At 37.4% G+C, this 18447-nt stretch overlaps 1 protein-coding gene across 1 annotated transcript in view; it reads right to left on the bottom strand.

Moving 5' to 3' along the window:
* The window catches only part of RANBP9 (RAN binding protein 9), a 34977-nt gene that overhangs the window by 4395 nt on the left and 12135 nt on the right, over positions 1–18447 (bottom strand). The window contains exons 3-10 of the mRNA XM_065753149.1: positions 12563–12615; positions 10991–11158; positions 7954–7976; positions 6161–6345; positions 5389–5501; positions 3940–4048; positions 2376–2566; positions 646–793 (exon numbers count right to left, since the gene is read on the bottom strand). Of these exons, the coding sequence (XP_065609221.1) occupies positions 646–793; positions 2376–2566; positions 3940–4048; positions 5389–5501; positions 6161–6345; positions 7954–7976; positions 10991–11158; positions 12563–12615 (990 nt within the window). The remainder of the gene's footprint in view (positions 1–645; positions 794–2375; positions 2567–3939; positions 4049–5388; positions 5502–6160; positions 6346–7953; positions 7977–10990; positions 11159–12562; positions 12616–18447) is intronic.

Genomic DNA, 18447 nt, shown 5'->3' with positions numbered 1-18447 from the left:
TGCTCACAGCAGTCACAAAGGCACTGTTAGAAAATGGCATCGTGGCTCTGAAGACTGACCTTTCCTGATAGTTATACCCTATTCTATTCCAAAGCCTGTTCTATTTTGTCACAGGCCATCTGAGTCCTTTCACAAGACCTAGAAGACTTACAGCTTTAATAGCTCACCACCAATAGAAACAAAAAATATTCAGCTTCCTCTGAAGACGACGACCAAAAGTTGGGCAGATGGGCAACTCTACAGTAAAGGAACTGCCTTCATCTTGTGAGAAATTTCAACACTGTCTGAACTCTGCCAAGTTGTTCTGCAGAGGTGACTGCTGACACAAATGCAAATTGCAATTCTGAAACAGAAGTTGTTACTCTCTGCCAATGTCATCACTAACAGATCTGCTTTTGTTGTCACACACATCATCGTACCTTGGTTGATACTTCGGGGAACGTATCTTGGACAATGCAAGCAAGTACTCATGGACTTCAAATGAAATCAAGTTATGTGTTTATCTACAGAGCTCATTTATGCCCAGGTTCATACATTGTTTTCATTCTTTTCACAAGTGACAGTGATGGAAGGTAGGCAAACAATTCTTATGTGTGCAATGGAAGAATGTTCACAAGCAAGCTGGAAGCATCAAAGCTTACTCACCTTGAATAGCTGTTCACCTGCTGAGTTCTTGATACGTTTATGTTGTTAAGCTCTGGTACATTCAAGCTGGTGGCTGTATGCTTACTGTGACAGTAAGATTGATGCCCTTTATTTGATATTACTCCATTACTGCAACTACTTTCAAACCCTAAAAGAAAGTAGTTATAGTTGTAATTAATTACAAATAAGTTTGTAGATGCTAATTTACACAAGCAAATCAGAGTAGCTTAATTGTTCCCTGTCATAAAATACTGCATCTGTCAAAGAAATAATCCCATTCAGGCAGCCTCCAGGCTTCGAGTGCCTTTAAGGCTTCTACAGTGCAGAAATGAAAACGTTATTTAACAAGTACAAGCTCACAGTTGAGAAGTTTATCAGTTGTGTGTATGTGTGAGTAAAACATAAAACTGAATTAATGCAACCACTTAGAAACATCCCTGAAAGATGCAAAAAAATCTTTTCCAAGCCACTGTAATAATTAAGAATGAAAGCAGACACGCATCTTACTAATTCTTTATCACATCATTATCTTGGTAAATACACAGTAAAATTCAGTACTGAAATGTTTTCTGTGCTGCTACACAAATACAACCCTCCTGCTTTCCTATATAATTATTTTAATTGCTAATATTGTGCTTTGCTAAATAAAATTGTACCATGCTGTGAAATTACAATGTCTGGCTAAAATTTCTTCTGACCCTTCTAAAAGATAATCAATAAACCACTATTTGAAGCAAATATGTAATTGGCAGTCCTATCAAGATGAAATGTAGGGGCTCCCTGACATCAGCTAACACAGAAACAGGTCACAGGAAGGATTTATTAAATTTTATTTATTAAAAATAATGAACACCTCCTCCCCCACCCCACTACCACCATCTGCCATTTAGGAAATCCCAAATCTCAATGCTAATGCTAACACCACCATTTACTAGCCTGCTTTCAAAGTAAGTTAGAGGTCCTTTCTATAATACATCAGAATAAGAACCTGAGGAAACAACAACTCCGAGCGTAACAAGACTAAAACACCTGAAGCAGTAGCTGGTATTCTGGATGCCACAGAGAAAAGGAGAAACAAACAACAAAGCTTCCAGTCTGCTCCAGTTTACATTTGAGAAAGAAAGAACTGAAAACTGACGGCCTCCAGATGCTACCAAAGCAGTGTAGGCATCAGGGATGACACGCTCAAGTACCATTTTAACATGCCCAATCCCTGTTTGGAAGGTGCCGGGATCTCTCCATCGGCACAGGACAGCTCTGAACATCTCCCACCACAGCTTTACCACCACCATAGGCACTTTCAGAATGGTTTGAGCTGTGCAGACTGCAATGTGGATGCCAGCAGTTTTTTGTTTGTTTAACCTAACTTGACCACCCAAGCTCCTGATATTTCCAACTATTCCACTAACAAAACAGGGAACGAACAGCAGAGCCCACTTAATGGACTTCAGGAACCTCACCTAAACCATGAATTAGGAGCAAAATGACAACAGAAATTCACGTCAGAAACCCCTACCTCAAAGAAGCAGTAATTTCTTAAGATTTCATTTTATACGTTCATTTCTGTAGTGACTGGGAATAACACATTTTAATCGTTAAAATTAGCTCAAACTCAGCTCCAACTAAAACAAACTTTTTACCCACAGGTTCAATATTTGTAGCTTTTCCCAGTACTCAAAATCGTAAATAAAAAGCTTTACAGATGTGGTATCTCCTCCACAACAACTTACCAGAAAAGTGTGTGCTGCTCCCTTTGCCTGTTGCCAAATTGTGGATATTCATTCCATGGCTGGGGCTCATGCTAGGACTACTAAAAGACCGTGGGCTAACAGGGTAACTATCTTGAGATTTCGGACTGTGGCCTCCCAGACACCGCACTTCACTATCTGTACCATTCACCATCTCTATGAACTGGCGCACCCTAAACAAAAGACAAAGAAGTTAAGCTAATACAACAGTGTAAACACTTCAATTTACCAATGATAGCAGAGATTCTAGCATTAAATTCACTTGAGAACAGTCTGACACAAAACTGTGGATGTCACTAGCCCAATCATCAACAAACTGAGTATTCAGTCAAAATAGGAGTTTATAAGGGAGAACAGGAACGTTATCTTTGAGAATAAACTCTGGCAAAATATGTCCTCAAGGTTTAGAGTACTAAACTGTACTTTTTTGGTTCAGCTGTTTTGTTTTATTGGCAGGGGAAAGTGTATTTCTTGAGAAGGGTACACAATTCTGTTGTCATGTCTGTTATTTCTCTAGAAGAGAATGAGAAAACTTTGACTGCCTGGAACAGTAAAGATTAAATGATAACTTCTTAAACATGAAACATTAACACTGGAAAACAGTTTAGTGTACAAACTCATATACAAACCTTCCCTTTAGAGGTGGTTACTCTTTGTCAATTTTAGGTAAGGAGATTTTACTATGGACTTAGATGAAGCTCAGAGCTATTGCTTAATGTTTTATGCTTAGGTAGTCTTAGTGGACCAGGCAAAACTTAGCAAGAGAGATTGAGGAAAAAGGTAACATACAGTTGACTTTAGAGTGAATTCTTTCATCAAAACGTTCACATCCTATGTGAAAGTCTGCAGTACTATCACATGAATTCTGTGCAGCACTTGAGTGTGATAGACTTCAACCATCTCAAGTAAATTAACTGAGCGTAAAAATTCTAGCGCTTTGTTCTTATGGTAGGAGCTTTTTTTTCCCCACATTCTAATGTTGTGACATGATAAACAGTTCTGGAGGATCAGCACAGCTGGCAAGTAGACAGATGCCAGAACGAAGGTGAATACTGCATGCCCACGAAGCTATGAGGACTCTTTGGGATTACTGAATTTTCACAGTATTATCCAGAGAGGTCTGCAGTTCAGTGACAAGGAGAGCAACAACTCATCTTAAAGAGGTGTTTCATGTCAGTCAGCCATTTGGAGGAACAGACCAACTTATGCCACAAGACTCTTAACCGTCTTGTATACATTACTCTATTGGTTACAGTTTAAGTTTTACTTGGCACCAAATCTGATTAAAATTCATTTTTAAAAACACAAAATCTCAGTTCTAGAGAACAAGTCTACTGCAAGATGTGAATTATGCTGCAAAACAGGACCTTGATGACAAAACCTAGTTTAACATGTCGCAAATAAATATAGCAAAGAAAAAAAACTACACATTTTCCAAAAAATGCTGCTTAACTTTAAGTTTCCGTGAAAACTTTAAGTAATTGTCTTTTCTCAGAAGGTAATTGTGCCATCTATAAACACACATCTGTATAATTTGAAGACTCACTTTAATGCAAATAAGAGATTAGGATTTCTTTCTAGTAAACTTGGATACAACTGTTGTGTTGTTTCAATGGCTTCTCCCATTCTTCCTGCTAAAACCAATTTCTGAATTCCTGTTCACCAAAAAACAAATAAGAGATTAGGATTTTTTTCTAGTAAACTTGGATATAGCTGTTACGTTGTTTCAATGGGTTCTCCATTCATCCTGCCCAAACCAGTCTCTGAATTTCTGTTCACCAAAAACAACAGTTAAAACGACAGCTAATGGATTAATACACGTAAATTAGTTATTACAAGACACTGCAACCATTCATCAACAGGGCTGTTTATTAGAAAAAAAAAAAAACAGTGTAAAGAAAAATCATGCTTCCTTAAGAAGTCCCATAGGGAAACTGAAGAGTTACATATACTCCAGCTACCATACAGGTATCTAAAAAAGTACTAAGTAAATACTTCTATTGTCAGTGTGCAATTGCTTTGTAGTAGGACTGTTTATTTAGACCCAGATTAAGATTGGAGACACCATTCTATGATTTATTTCTCAGTTTCATACCATTGTAAAAAGCACATACCAAACTACCACCCCCAAGAATATCCAAATTACTTCCCACTCCCAGTGGTTCAATTCTGGCCAAAAATTTAGCCTCTCTCACCTAGAACACATGCTTAAAGTCAGGTTACAGATGACTAAACCTTTCCACAACAGACTTGACAGCTTTAGTTAATGCTTCTGTTGCTGTAACCTGGCACAAGCCTCAAACAGCCTCACAGCTCTAACCACCACCAGAGAAATTGATCCTAATGAAAAACAACCCAACAGACAGGCTATTCTTCCACCACAGCAGTTTCCCCATGTGCTATGTCATGCAGTCACACAAACGTTTGTGTTCATACAGCGGGGATCAAAATGAATGGGGGAAGGCACTGTTTTCATCAGGCTGCCAAACAGTACAGCCACAGCAAGTGAGAAGCAAACTACTATTAATTCCCCTTGTCCTCTCTTCCTTAACTGTAAATTGGAAAAAAAAAAAATCACGTTTGCTTTAACTTACAAAGCATTTTCTAAACTCTAACCCTTATCTCTGAGATAAAAGTTTGAACTTTTATCAACAGATTTATATTCCTGTTTGTAAGAGATAAGGGTCAGTCACAAACACTACTATACATACATTACACACATTTGTTTAAGACAGATCACAATTCCCATTCAAGAGAAGGACAACAGGTAATTTACCACATCCTGCTACACCAAACAAGCTCCAGGAGTATTAGTGCAGAAATTTATCTTAGCCAGCTGTTCACAAATGAACAGCTTTACATGAAAGCAAAGAATTGTACTAAGAAACAATGCTGAACGAAGATTCTACAACGACACTTAGAGAGTTTTATGCAGTATCTATTTAAGAAAGAAGGAAAAAAGAAAAAGAAGATGTAATGTGCTTTCCAGCCTTACTTTGTCTATTTTTTATGGAAGCTAATTCTTCTAGCACAGTCTGGTCTGTGGACCTGGCGAATGCCTCTGCTGTTGCACAGTATCCATGGTGAACTAAGTAAGATGACACCATTCTAAAAATAAACAACAACAAAAAAAGAAACAACCCAGAAACACTTATTAACTAGATAAGGAATTGAGAAATCCTGGAATGTAAAACTTCTGTTTCTGGAAAAAAAAAGTGACAAAGTCAGAACCTTCTGCACAAGCCAGACTAATGTAATGCAGTTAAGATTCATTATCGTCTCCAAACACTGTACTAAGCCAACAAAAACAATCAATTTTATTATGATGGATTTTAATAAAATTGTGATACAAAGTTTGGCCAATTTAAATACTGCTATTTAAGCTTCTTTATTACTCTCTATGACAGACTGAAGCGAAGTTTCTCCACGTTCAATTTGCATTTTCACCAAGAAATTAATGCAAAGCCAAAGCCACCATTTTTGCACTTCACACACAAGTCACAAGCCACACTGGCATGCCAAAGGCTAAGAATGCAAAGGAGTATTTCCAGTTGCTGAAGCATAAAGCTGATCACTGTGCTTGTGGCAATTTTTCCAACCCAAACTGGATAGGTCAAATCAGAATGGAAGATTTACACATTGCAAATTCTTATTTAAGTAATGACAGACAAATCTCCCTTGAAAAGTATCTGCTCGTGCTCAATTCACACATATTTATCAAGCCTGTAACTTCAACAAAAGTAGTTGAACAAACATTTAAGTCTTACTTCTGAATCATTGTTTGCCACTCTCCTTCCCGATCTCCTATTGGAAATCTGTCAATCTGTGCTTGAATTTTGGTTCTCCATTCTCTCATATAGTCTTCAATATCAAATACAAATGGGTGCTGTCCAAAATTAGCATCCACAACTTCTCCTGGTGTTTGGAGTCCTACTGTAGGGTACAAGTTTGGCTGCAAGAAATGTTTTAATTAGTTCTCTTACACCTAATTCCAAACCCTCTCCCCCTCTTATTAATTTAGTTTTTAAACTCTAATAATAACCCCAATGCTACCAGTACTGTGAAAAAGCAAACACCTCTGGATCATCTATCCAGCATTTAAAGCAACTTCTACCAACCCAGCAATATAATGACCAATGAATGTTATCCCCAATGGTCACAATTTTTTATTCTGAATAAAAAAAACCTTAGTGATCATTTTCTAGTCAGAAAAGGCACTTTTAAAACTGTACTAAAGTTTACAACTTCTGGGTTAATTTCACAAAATATTAAGTACCAATTTTCAAACGATTTTCAAAGACCAAGATTAGAATTTCTTTTAAAAAGGAACAAAAATTAAGCTTATAAAGTTGGCCATTTTCCTTTCAGGGTGAAATACTTAAAAACATTGCTGAATTTTAGTAGCAAGAACTGACGGGATAGAGAACTCATTAGCCTGCTGATCTACAGAACTGTGTACTGAAAAAATGGTAGCTATGAGCAAGAAGTTATCACCAGATAGGCCACTAAGAACCTGAAGCCCAGTGAAGCGTAGAGAAAAACACCCTGGTTGTTAAAACCATTACAAAAACCTCTCTTGCCTCTTCCCCACTCTGGCTTTCTAAATAAGCCTTGCTTATAATGTTACCTAGCCTAGACTACGTAACATAGCTTAAAGCTTTCGTAGTGATGAAAGCAATCAATTCTAATCAGGAGGGGTCCAGCTTCAAAATTCAGATGAAGACATCAGAGTTGTCCTGTGCTGGTACCACATGCTGGCGAGAACTCCTGGCATCCCACGGATCCATGACAGCAGCAGCAGCAGCGGCTTCCTTCATGAAGCACCCAGCCTTTTGCCACCTGCCTCATTTTTCCTTATTATCTCTCCCTGCCTCTTATGGCTACAGCTAACAGAACAGCTGGACAGATGGAACCATCACACTCAGCACCAACCAGATGAAATCAGAAATGAACTGGATGAGAGAAGTAAAGTAAGTGCAGCATCATGATTGCACCAATAGCACAGGGAATACATCTAGAGTGATTTTAAGGAAATACAATTCAAGCATCAGCAACTTCCTCCAAAAAATAAAAATAAAAAAGCCCACCAAAACTTTCGTATGTTTGACCTTACGAATATTTCTGAAAGCTAGGTATCAAGCATAAGTTACACTGACAGCATCTTAAGTAGCCAGCCTTTCCACACAGCTGTACATCTATGCACAATACTGGTATTTAATGAAGCAATGATCTTCACATAAGGCCTGCATCTGTCAGATCAAGTACATAATAAATAACTGTATGTATCATTCATATATGAATATCATTCTAGTGGACTTCCACTAGAATCACCTAAACATTGAATACCTGAATAGGAAAAACCCTGTGAGGTTTGGTGTAAAAAACAAATAAACTTTTTGCTTCAATTAAGGAATCATCATTTAAATGAAAGTATCTGATTTTAAATTAGTTAAGAGGATTTTCAGTGGATTTCCAAGAAATACAAGCTAAATGTGAGTTAAACCTAAACATCAGCTTATATAATATGTATGACAGTTCTTTGAAAACGCACTTATCTTACCGGTAAATCTGTGAAAGCGATGCCTATAATAAAGAGAAAATTAAGATTAATTTCTGCATGTCTGGGTTCTAGACACATTTTCTTAAGTATATCATCATAAATTCAGAAAAGTCACCCAAACTATCTCGAAATAAGCAGTTAAGTACAATGACATTCATGATGCTCAGGCACAATTGATGTGCTTGAGTAATAAATGGCAACATTTGGCAAAAAGTTATTTTCATTCAAAAGCACAATTTGCCCACAATTTTTCCCAATAGGGCCAAAGATTTAGCAAGCATCATGCAGATACAGAGACTCACCCCAGGGTGATTTGTTTTTTGAACAGTATAGCTTGATATTCTGTTATATAATTAAAAGCATCCATCCACCCAGAGGACCAAGACACTGATGCTGCTGTCTCAGGATTAAAGAAAAATCTGACCTCTATATACTTCATTTAAGAATTTAAATTTAAGCAGATTAGGGGAAAAAAATAAATAGGAAGAAGTTTACTTCTGACAGCCAAATATTAACAGTATTTCGTAATTTCCTTTATCACTGAAAGTGCAACTTCAACTTACTCTTTTGAAGGATGATGCATCTGGTGAATATTTCCTTTCATCACATCTTAAAGCTATCATTTTACTTGTTACCTGTTCACTTATTATTTTTTTTAATTAAAGAGTTATAAAAGCAACTTCCTCTGTTTGACACATTTTGACACCCAACTCATTCTTTTCCAAAATGACCACAACCATCACTAAGATAAACAACAGTTAACACAGAAAACTCTTGCCCCTTGCCACTTACCTCCTCCCTTCCCAAGCTCCCCCTTTTTCAGGGGGGATGGGAGCAATGTTCTTCATTCAATCCAGGGATCACATTTGCAAAAATAATTGCTTTCCTTTCTGAAGTGACAAATCCCAGGCTGAGCCAGAGATTTCTAATACTACAGTTATATCTGCCGCCCAGAGAAGAAACCTAAGTAGTGCCCAATTTGAGATTTTATAGGAATCCTGGACAAGAAGAAGCAACAACACAAATCTCTATTTTTTTCCCCTTAATGCAGAATCAAAGCTCCTGTGTTTTAGAAAGCCAGTCTAACAAAGCTCTCATCAGAACAGGATTCCTGTCAGGTCTCTTTCTGAAATCCATGAAGTGCTTATCAGACTCTCTGACAGGTGACATTTTACTCACCTCTCCTCACCTATGCCATTCTGTACCCAACTTTAAACAGACTTCTGTCACGTGGGACAGTTGCCCTAATCTAGTCTGCATTAAGCCTTTCACCAAAGAAGGTTTTACTCCGTCCCACTTAGCTCTTCTGTTCTCTGCTATGATCAAAACTGCTACTAGTTCATTTTCAACCACATTAAAGATCAAAATAAACAAAACATCAGGTCTTACCATTCAAATGCATAACTACCCAGTGCATGGTTCAAGCATATACATACTCATTCATTTCAGAAGCACTATAAAACCATGAGAGTATCACAGAAAAAATTAGTTGGAAGCAACCTCTGGAGGCATGTAAGCCCTGCTCATGTAGTGGGCAATACAACTCCAAAGTTGACCTACCAACTCAGAGCCTGACCAAACTGTTTTGTTCTGAGAGAAGAATTTAAACCATGCTCTTCCCTTTAGTACTTTCCAGATTTCCTACGTGACTGGAAATGGGAGATGGTTAAATAGTGACTTTAAGATTCCACAGTCTCAGTATCTCTCAGTTCAAGCTAGCTTCTCTTTTCCTTACTACATTTCTACCAATGACAGCTTTTTTTCTTTCTGAGCTTTATCCTTTGAATCTGCCTACTTCACTCTGCACAATTCCAAGATCTTGGGACTTGGTAAAAGGACCCTGCTCTCTTAGTGCAGGAAATTGATTTTTTTCTCTTTACACTACATACCTTTGCTCCTTAAATTGCATTAAGTTACTGCATTCCTGTATATTCAACCATCTTACAACTCCAGAAATACTTGTTTCGCATAATGCTACTTTACTAGAAGTATCTAATAGACATAATGGAAGCACTGTTGATATAATTCATGGCATTATCCCAACTGCACATGACTCCAGAAGGGGAATCCAAGAGACACTGCACTCCAACATATGCTCAAAATAATGCTAATTTTATGTTGAGTTTTAATGAAGGTTAAGTGTCCCCTATACAACAGAAATGAATTTTAAATATGAGAGCTGCTGCAGAAGTACTGTCTCCTGCTTTATTATATTGGCCTGAAACATCAGAGGCAGATGGTGGCGGTATGGCAGCAGAGATCAAACCTTTCCACCAATATTCTGTTACATGTTATTGCCACATGACGGATGGTAGCAGACAGACAGTCTGACCAAATGGCATCTGACATGGAAGTGCGTATGAAGCAAAGATGTATCACTGAATTCCACCATGAGGGAAAAAATGGCACCCATTGACATTCATTGATGCTTGCTGACTGTTTAAAGAGACCAAGAAGTGGATGTGGGCACAGTGAGGCAGTAGGTAGTGCATTTCAGCACGGGTGGCAATGGGTCAACTCTGCTAGTGGCAATTGTTAGAGTGTGGCTTGCAGGCTCTTGTTCATGGCTGCCAAAAACACAGTTAAGAGTCATCACCATGCTGAAAATTTGAGTTCTGTAGCTAAGAACAGGCTCACACAAATGGTGTTACTGTGTTCTTTGTATCAATCGTAGATTCCATGGAAATACAGAGAAAGGCATTACTTTCAGAGCAACCTACGTATCCACCCTCCGTTTCTTGAATACTCTCATCAATCACCTTCTGTTGTGAACATCAAATATTTGTGGCCTTACAGTTCATAAATGTAGGTCCTATGGAAGGAAATGCTACGGTAAATCCTTCCAAATTCAGAAGGCAGTTACTGCATACAATTATGCTTGAAATTATTCTTCACTTATTTCACAGAATATGCGGTTACTGAAAGAACTATTCAAATGCACTGCTCCTAGCACGAGGACAGTTCGTGATTTAAAATGCACAGGAAGAATAAGATTTACAGACATAATGCTATCATTAAAGATCACATTTCTCCATACCCAAGCTATGTCCATTCTTTGTGTAGAAGCACGTATTATTGATAAGGTTGACACAACAACCAATGACATCACCCGTAGTGAATGTTGGACCATAGGGTTGTCCAGTTCCAGAGGAACAGAACGAATGTCCATCATCTCCATGGTAACCATATGAATGTTTATCCCATCCTAGAGAACAAAGCATTTACAATTTATTCATTTCCTCTATTACAAAATAACAGACAAAGCAAAGTTAGTGTAATCTAACCTGGATAGAAAGATCGATTATTATGCTCCACTGCTTAAGATCTCTTATGTAACTAACAGAACTGTTGTATTTAAAAAACAGAACCACAATAGCTTCTTTTATCAAAATGGCTGAACAGGTGGTTCCATTTGCAGTACTGAAAAAGGCAACACATTCAGAAAACACACTTTTCCTTTAAGCAAGCATGAAATTATCAACACCAAAAACATCACCAGCTACAATGTTGAAATCTTAAAGCTATCTGCAGATCCGACACTGCACTATAAAGCAGTGAAGATCTTCCTGCTCTCCCTTTCATCTTACAAAACTATTGCAATCATATTTCATAAATAAGTTATTCCTGTCTAAAACACAAACATGCATTTCTGGGGAAACACATTTCAAATCTTGATCTTTCTTAATGACTATTCATCAGCAAACAATCTCTGCATAATAGCAGTCTCTAGACTATAGTGACCCTAAGGCTTTGTCACCTCCACCACAAAAAAAGGAGGGAAAAAAATATTGATACAGGTGAAAGTCATAGGCAGCAGGTAAATCATTACATAGGCAAATATGGCACTAATTTCATAGGCAAAAAAGCTGTAGAACCAGTTAAGAAACCTCACTGCTGTACTAAACAAATTCAAAGCTTCTAATTCAATACACAGCAAAAACTCTTAGAAGTCAACTTTCAGGTGCCATACGATCTTTTTGCAACAGTTCTATTAAATACCTGTTGAAAATGACAGGCAACATCTCTAACATAAGCTGCCAGTTTCACTGGGTAGCATATATTCTGATTGTAAGAGCTTATACTGACAACTCCCAAATTAATTTTAGCAGAAGACGACCGTGGGTTTATTCTCTTCAATCTGCTGCATAAAATTTTTAAAGTATTTTCATACTTAGGTCCTTAATCACTGTGACCCACGCCAGACTCATACACTGCAGCTTCAGACGACACATTAAGTATCTCCCAGTAAATTACACACTCAAAATTAATGCAGCTATATTGATCACTTCTATCTTTCGAAGTTATTCGTATAGTGCCCAAAGTGATTCTCAGAAAGACAGAACATGGTCACACAAAAGTTAATTTGACAGGATTTTATACTCTGTATATAGTTAGTTCCAAGAAAACTTTTTTTTTTTTAAAGAACATCTAAAAGTGTACAGGAAAACATGTATACACACCAAGTTTCTTTAAATACTATACAGAGATACTGTTGACACCTGTTAACAAAACTGTGTCCTTGACTGTGTAAGGCAATGGGACAGTTAAAGCTTTAAACTGTGCTCTACATTCTTCCCACTGGGACTGGAAAGGTAAGAGTAAAACATACCTGGTAACCTATTCATGTTGACACCCTGTGCCGAAAGCCCAATCCCCATGTATCTGTAAAAATAAAATAACAGAAGAAGTTTGTCTCTCTCAGAAAAATAAGTATACATGTGGGATGTTACGAAGAAACATCACACACGTTAATCATACACCAATTAAGGTACCTAGATATCCTTTAATACTGATACAACAGCAAGGGAAGTCAACAGAAAAGTCATTCCTGCTAAGTATTGTTTAGTATAGGCAGTCTCTGTAAGGACAGATAACATTCTTCTCTTCCGGGCATCTTAGGTTACTCGTGGAAAGTACTGACAGTACTTGCAGTTCAGAGTATGAGTGAAGAAAGTGGCCTAACCACAATTTTTTCCAACGTATGCAATTGTGTTTTGCAATCTGGATTGAGTAGTTTTATGAAATGTATGGAAAACTGCATAGTTTCAGTAGGAAAACGCATCCTCGCATGACGCTCAGAGAAAGATCAAACTAAAGCATTAAAGGCCCGGATCACAGAGCAGAGAGATCTTAAGTAGTTTTACAGTAATGTTAAATTAAACAGTAATGCTCACTGTTGGGAATCTGTTGGCAAACTAAAGAGGGAATTTTTTTCTTATTTTGCTGACTGGTAATCCCAAGCCTAAACACGTTACTGCTAGGTCAATCAGGCTCCAAAGCCAGTTTACAAAAAGTTTTGATAAAGTCAGTGTCCAATACAATTTCTAGCAACTTAGTAATAAATAATGGAAAGTCAAAATGAATAATCCCCCAGACCCACCTTCCACCCTCCCAATAACAGTATTTCAAGTGAATGAAATCAGTTTTACTTCTGTTTGTTAAACAAAGTCACTTAATGACCATAGGAAACCAAAAAGAAGAACACCACAATGAAAAGCTAGGCTTTAACCAACAAAAACAACAAAAAAATAAGTACCAGCTAAAGCAGACATCACCTCAACTTAACATTTCTTAGATTATCAAAGCATGCAAATTATTTTGACAATAGTTCAAAACAATTAGCATAAATTTACCATGAAATGCTGAATAAGCCATATTAAAATATATTTCCCTGTACCGATTTGAGAACAGCTTATGACAACAAGCATGACCTTTGTATTCTCATTTAGTAAAATGCAGTTTTTAATGCAACTGCTCCACCAGGAAACACAAATTAATCTGCTATTTAATATATGTTCCACACAGAATAAAACTGAGCAGGAAAACACAAGTCATATGCTTAACTGAGTGAAGGGATTTCTGCTTTTTGTTTTGATGACCTCCAATAGCAACCTCTACTGCTTTTATGTTTAACATTCTGTATCAGCCTTCCTCTGATACTATTAATTACAATATTAATCTTCCTCAACCTCCAACTCAGTAACGGTGAAATGGAACCTCATAAACATATGCACTACCTATATCACATTAAGGGACAGGGAAGAGTTGAAGCAAAAAGGCAACAAACAAAAGCATTAGTCTTTGCTGCATTGTGAAATACATCACTAAGATACCACCACAGCAGAGATAACAAAACAACCATAAATGAATGTAACAAGTGGAAAGCCATTGATTTTGTCTTAAAAAATAAACATGGAATTATTACTAGAGCAGTCTAGAGTTTGATGCATGAAGGATTCTCAGGTAAAGACTGAAAATCCATTATTGTGAAGTCTCCTGTTGGCAAATTCAAGACATCTATTTTTTAGATAACCATCACCTGCTGAAAGCCTTCAAAATCAAGTCAAGTCATTTAAAAAAAATTTTAAAAGTTCAACCCAAAGCAAGGTACATTTCCATATTCTCACAGAGACAAGACTTAGCTTATACAGAAGAACGGAAGTTAACTGATAGAAAATGATCACCTAGGAAACACTTTGGTACTACCTACATTTTCCCTTAGATGAACACATAATCATACAGGTTGAAAAACACTGGACCGTCAAGTCCAACCATCAACCTTACCCACTCAGTTAACTCAGTTCCTCCACCAGACCTTGTCCTCATGAGATACTCCACAACTTCTGAGACTCCTCTTTATCTTGCTAACAGCAGTAAAGGTGGAGTCACTGAGTAAGATATCCAACAAACTCTATACAGGGATTCTGCCCCTGGTGGTGACTAAAACACCGTTCACACCATAATGGTAAGGAGATGGAAGTCTTCAGTACACAGTTTTTCCCAGGATTCACTTAGGACTGTGGAATGGTAACAACACTGCATCAAAGGGACATGGCATTAATAGAAATTCATCTAGAATTAGATTAGAACATTTTAAATAATTGACACATTTGCTATAGACACCCACCAGAAGGAGGCTACCACTACGGTTCAGAAATGAGCAAAATTTAGCTAACATCATCTGTTACAGTTGATGGACAGTTCATCAACTAGTTAAATAAGATACTTCAGCCTCTCAATTTACAGCACACTGTATCATGACATACAGGTTTTAGATGCCATAAAATTAATCACTTCAAGTTGTATTGATGCAAAGCTGATACATATAACTGATTTTTTTTTCCTAGCAACTCTTAAGCTTCATAATTTCAGAAAGATTTGCTTTTTAAACCAACTTAGCCATAGTCATTACCTGCAATAAGACTTGCTTCCGTGAGAAGAATTACCCAAATTAAAATTAAACTGTTTTCCACAAAGAAAAGCAAAAATCAAAAAATACAGGCATTAAGGTAAGTACTTTCATTCTCCAACAATATTGAAAAATTTGGGCTTCCTTGAACTGAAATGTATGAGAAGCAGTAAGCTCACAATAACTCCTTCTTCCTCAAGTATCTTTCTATACAGTGAGCTAAGCTCACATTTTTGCTGGAGCCTAATGTTTTACAGCACGCAGGTTTATAGCACTTACATGCCATGAAGAAAGCAACGTAACACTACAGTAGCAAAATGCAATGTCTGTAAAAAAGTGACCTAAGCACGACAAGCACTGTGATTTTAAATTCATAAATAAGGCAACGAAAGACATCCTAATTCTTTAAATGTGCTAAAAAAAGTTGATTACACAACAGGCACAGTTAGTACAACAAACGAGTTAGTATCTTACAAAAGGATGAGGGGAAAAAAAACAACACCTTTAAGAATCTTAAGACTAAACTTTAGAGCCTCCACAACTGATTGACTTGCAAGGATATACGAAGTCCAAATAACACCTTCCAATCGTTTCCTACATTGTCCTTGTTGATAGCGCACTGTAAGGTCAGAAATACAACACACTAAGAAGGTATTCAAATTTCATCTTTAACAAAGATAGTCTGCATTAAAATTTTGTAGGAATATGCTAATCTGAGACTCTCATTGTCTGCACAATCACAATAAGATATGAGCTGTTAAACTTTTCTCTATTTAAATGTTTCAAAATATGCCATAGACAGTTTGAGCCTTTCATTTCAAACTGAAAACAAGTTTAATTTTGTGAAATGTTTCCAAGGAAACTGTATTTTGAACATGATAAACCCAGCTTTCAAATTAATCTAGTCCTACATGGAGAGAGGAAAAAAAAGTCAGACAGTCATCTTCGGTAGCGTGTGAAACATACTCCTACACCCTTTTCCTTGTTGTTCCTATAATGACCCTAGAGATACCAATTTACTGATCCAACCTTCAGATATCCCTCTCGCTTTCTGAGGCTGCACAATTTCTGTCTAGTGCCACTTCTTGAGAACATAAGCCTTTTTGGTGACAGTGCTGTCAAAAAAGGAATAGCTGCACAGACAACAAGATAATGCATGACTGTGAGATTATCATCTTCGCAGTTTATTTACATGGCTGAACCTTATAAGAAAGGAACAACTTAAAATTTTCTGAGAAGTAGAAATCAAGAAATGAGACATCCTCTCTACCTTATTTTTAAATTAGGGACCTTCATTTCTAGAAAATATCAACAAATCAAACCCTTTTCTCAGCTACAGGTATTTCTGACCAATTAAATGCAAACCTCAAATAATCCTCCTACACTCTTACACATTTGACAAGCAGGAAAGAACTGCAATTGCCTCCTGTATGGGTAAAAAGCAAAGTAGTGTACAGTTTAAAAGAAAGTACACTTGCTGCTTTGCAATCCAATCTCCTCTTGCAGTTGTATTTCAAGTCAGGGTATTAAGACAAGAAAGCTACCTTAGACTTTCCTTGTTTTAATTCTACTTTATATGCAAGTACTCTGCTAATAACACCAATAATATGTAAATAAAAAGTGAAGTCTGCATGTTGTGGTAACAAGTGAATGTTATTGCAACAAATAACTGCTTTCTGAGGACATAACAGAAGGACAAAAATAGATCTTAGGACCACACAGTTTTTTCTGTTAGGTTAGCATACAAAACAAGCACAAACAAAACAGCAACTGAAGATTATTCTGTGTTCTGTTTACAAGAAAATGGGTACACTGGATGCTAAAAGGAAAAGCAACTTATTGCAACACCATTTTTTTGCAAGAAAGCATGGTTTCTGTGTGAAGATTTAAACACGTGCTTTAAAAAACAGCGGAAGGCTGGATTTCACAAACAGCACTCAAACACATTAAAACTCTGCTTATACCACAGGGATTGGTGTCATGGAAATTGAAACTAACACTTCAGGACATTTGGGATAGCTGCTACTTATTTCTTTATTCATCTCACCACGTACACAATATTTATGCAACACAAAGCCAAAACAGACAACTGGTTGTACTGGACAGTGTTTAAAAACAGCTGTAAGCCAACTGTTGTCTTAAGGCCACACCAATAATGCTGCTAAAAACCACGCTAACATACTTGTGTGAGTTGCCATAACATTTGATTTTGGTACAGGACACTTAGCAGATCCTACAAGCGCAATACAAAGCATGCCCGTAAAGGTCTGCATCAGTACAACCACACTACAGACTGAACAACTGCTTTCACAGAGGTGTTAGCACTGTGTTATTTGCTAAAAACACTACAGCCTTTCCAACCTAAGTTGTCTAGAAGAAAAAAAACCAAAAGCTTAAGATTTAAAACACAGGGTTTGATGGTTTTTATCTAACATTAGGTGGGCATAAGCTGGTACCAGAACCAGAAGTGGCATTCCCTTCCTACCAAGGGGCTGATGCTCATTTCTGCTGCAAAATGCTCTCTTTGTATGCTGCCATATAAACATGCATACTGAGAACTAATTAGTCTAAAAAAACAACTCACTCTTGAGGTCAGCTTTTGGAGAACAAGCTAGCCAGTAAAGTCTGTCACAGAGCTAACACACACAGATACAAATTTGTACAGGGGAAGAGACCACAGCAAGTGTTCAGAGGCTGCTGCTTTTCATGGCTGAATCACCACAAAGCATTCAAACCACAGCTTAGAATAAAAACTGTAAACACAACAACAACAAAAAAAAACCTGTTCTGACTGGAAAAAAGGAGATTCACTGCACATATCAACAAGCCTAGGCCTGAAACCCGTATAAGAACGGATGGTTGCCCGGCAATACACACAAGCTATTTATAACACAGAATGACAGGACAGCATTTTACTTCTGATAGCCACTGGACACCCCTCAGGCAGCCCTTTGGAAAGTGAAACTGGCGTATCCTTATGCCTAGAGTGCCCAAAGAGAGCAACCAGAGGGTACAGTAAAGCACGCAGACTAAGGGGGGAAGGGGGGGAATACAGATGACTCATCATGACTGAAGAAGGATGCCCACAGAAACTGCTGATCACACTTAGAGCTTACATAAACCATGACAGCATCATGCAAGGAACTTTCAATTGCATAAAAGAGGACAGGATTTGCTGCTATCTGAAATAAAACGCTGGGCTATAAGGCAGACACATTTCCCCTTTATACAAAGCCAGAGGAGTGATATGTGTAAAAGAGTCCTTAGTGGAAGGCAGCATGAGTAAAGTGAAATCAAGAATTGAC

Source organism: Cyrtonyx montezumae, unplaced genomic scaffold, assembly GCF_038088225.1.
Source record: "Cyrtonyx montezumae isolate F1298 unplaced genomic scaffold, pur_monq_1.0 scaffold_8, whole genome shotgun sequence".
NCBI classification, from domain to species: domain Eukaryota; kingdom Metazoa; phylum Chordata; class Aves; order Galliformes; family Odontophoridae; genus Cyrtonyx; species Cyrtonyx montezumae.
The sequence above is the reverse complement of the archived record's forward strand: the minus strand, read 5'-3'. Positions and strand labels throughout refer to the sequence as shown.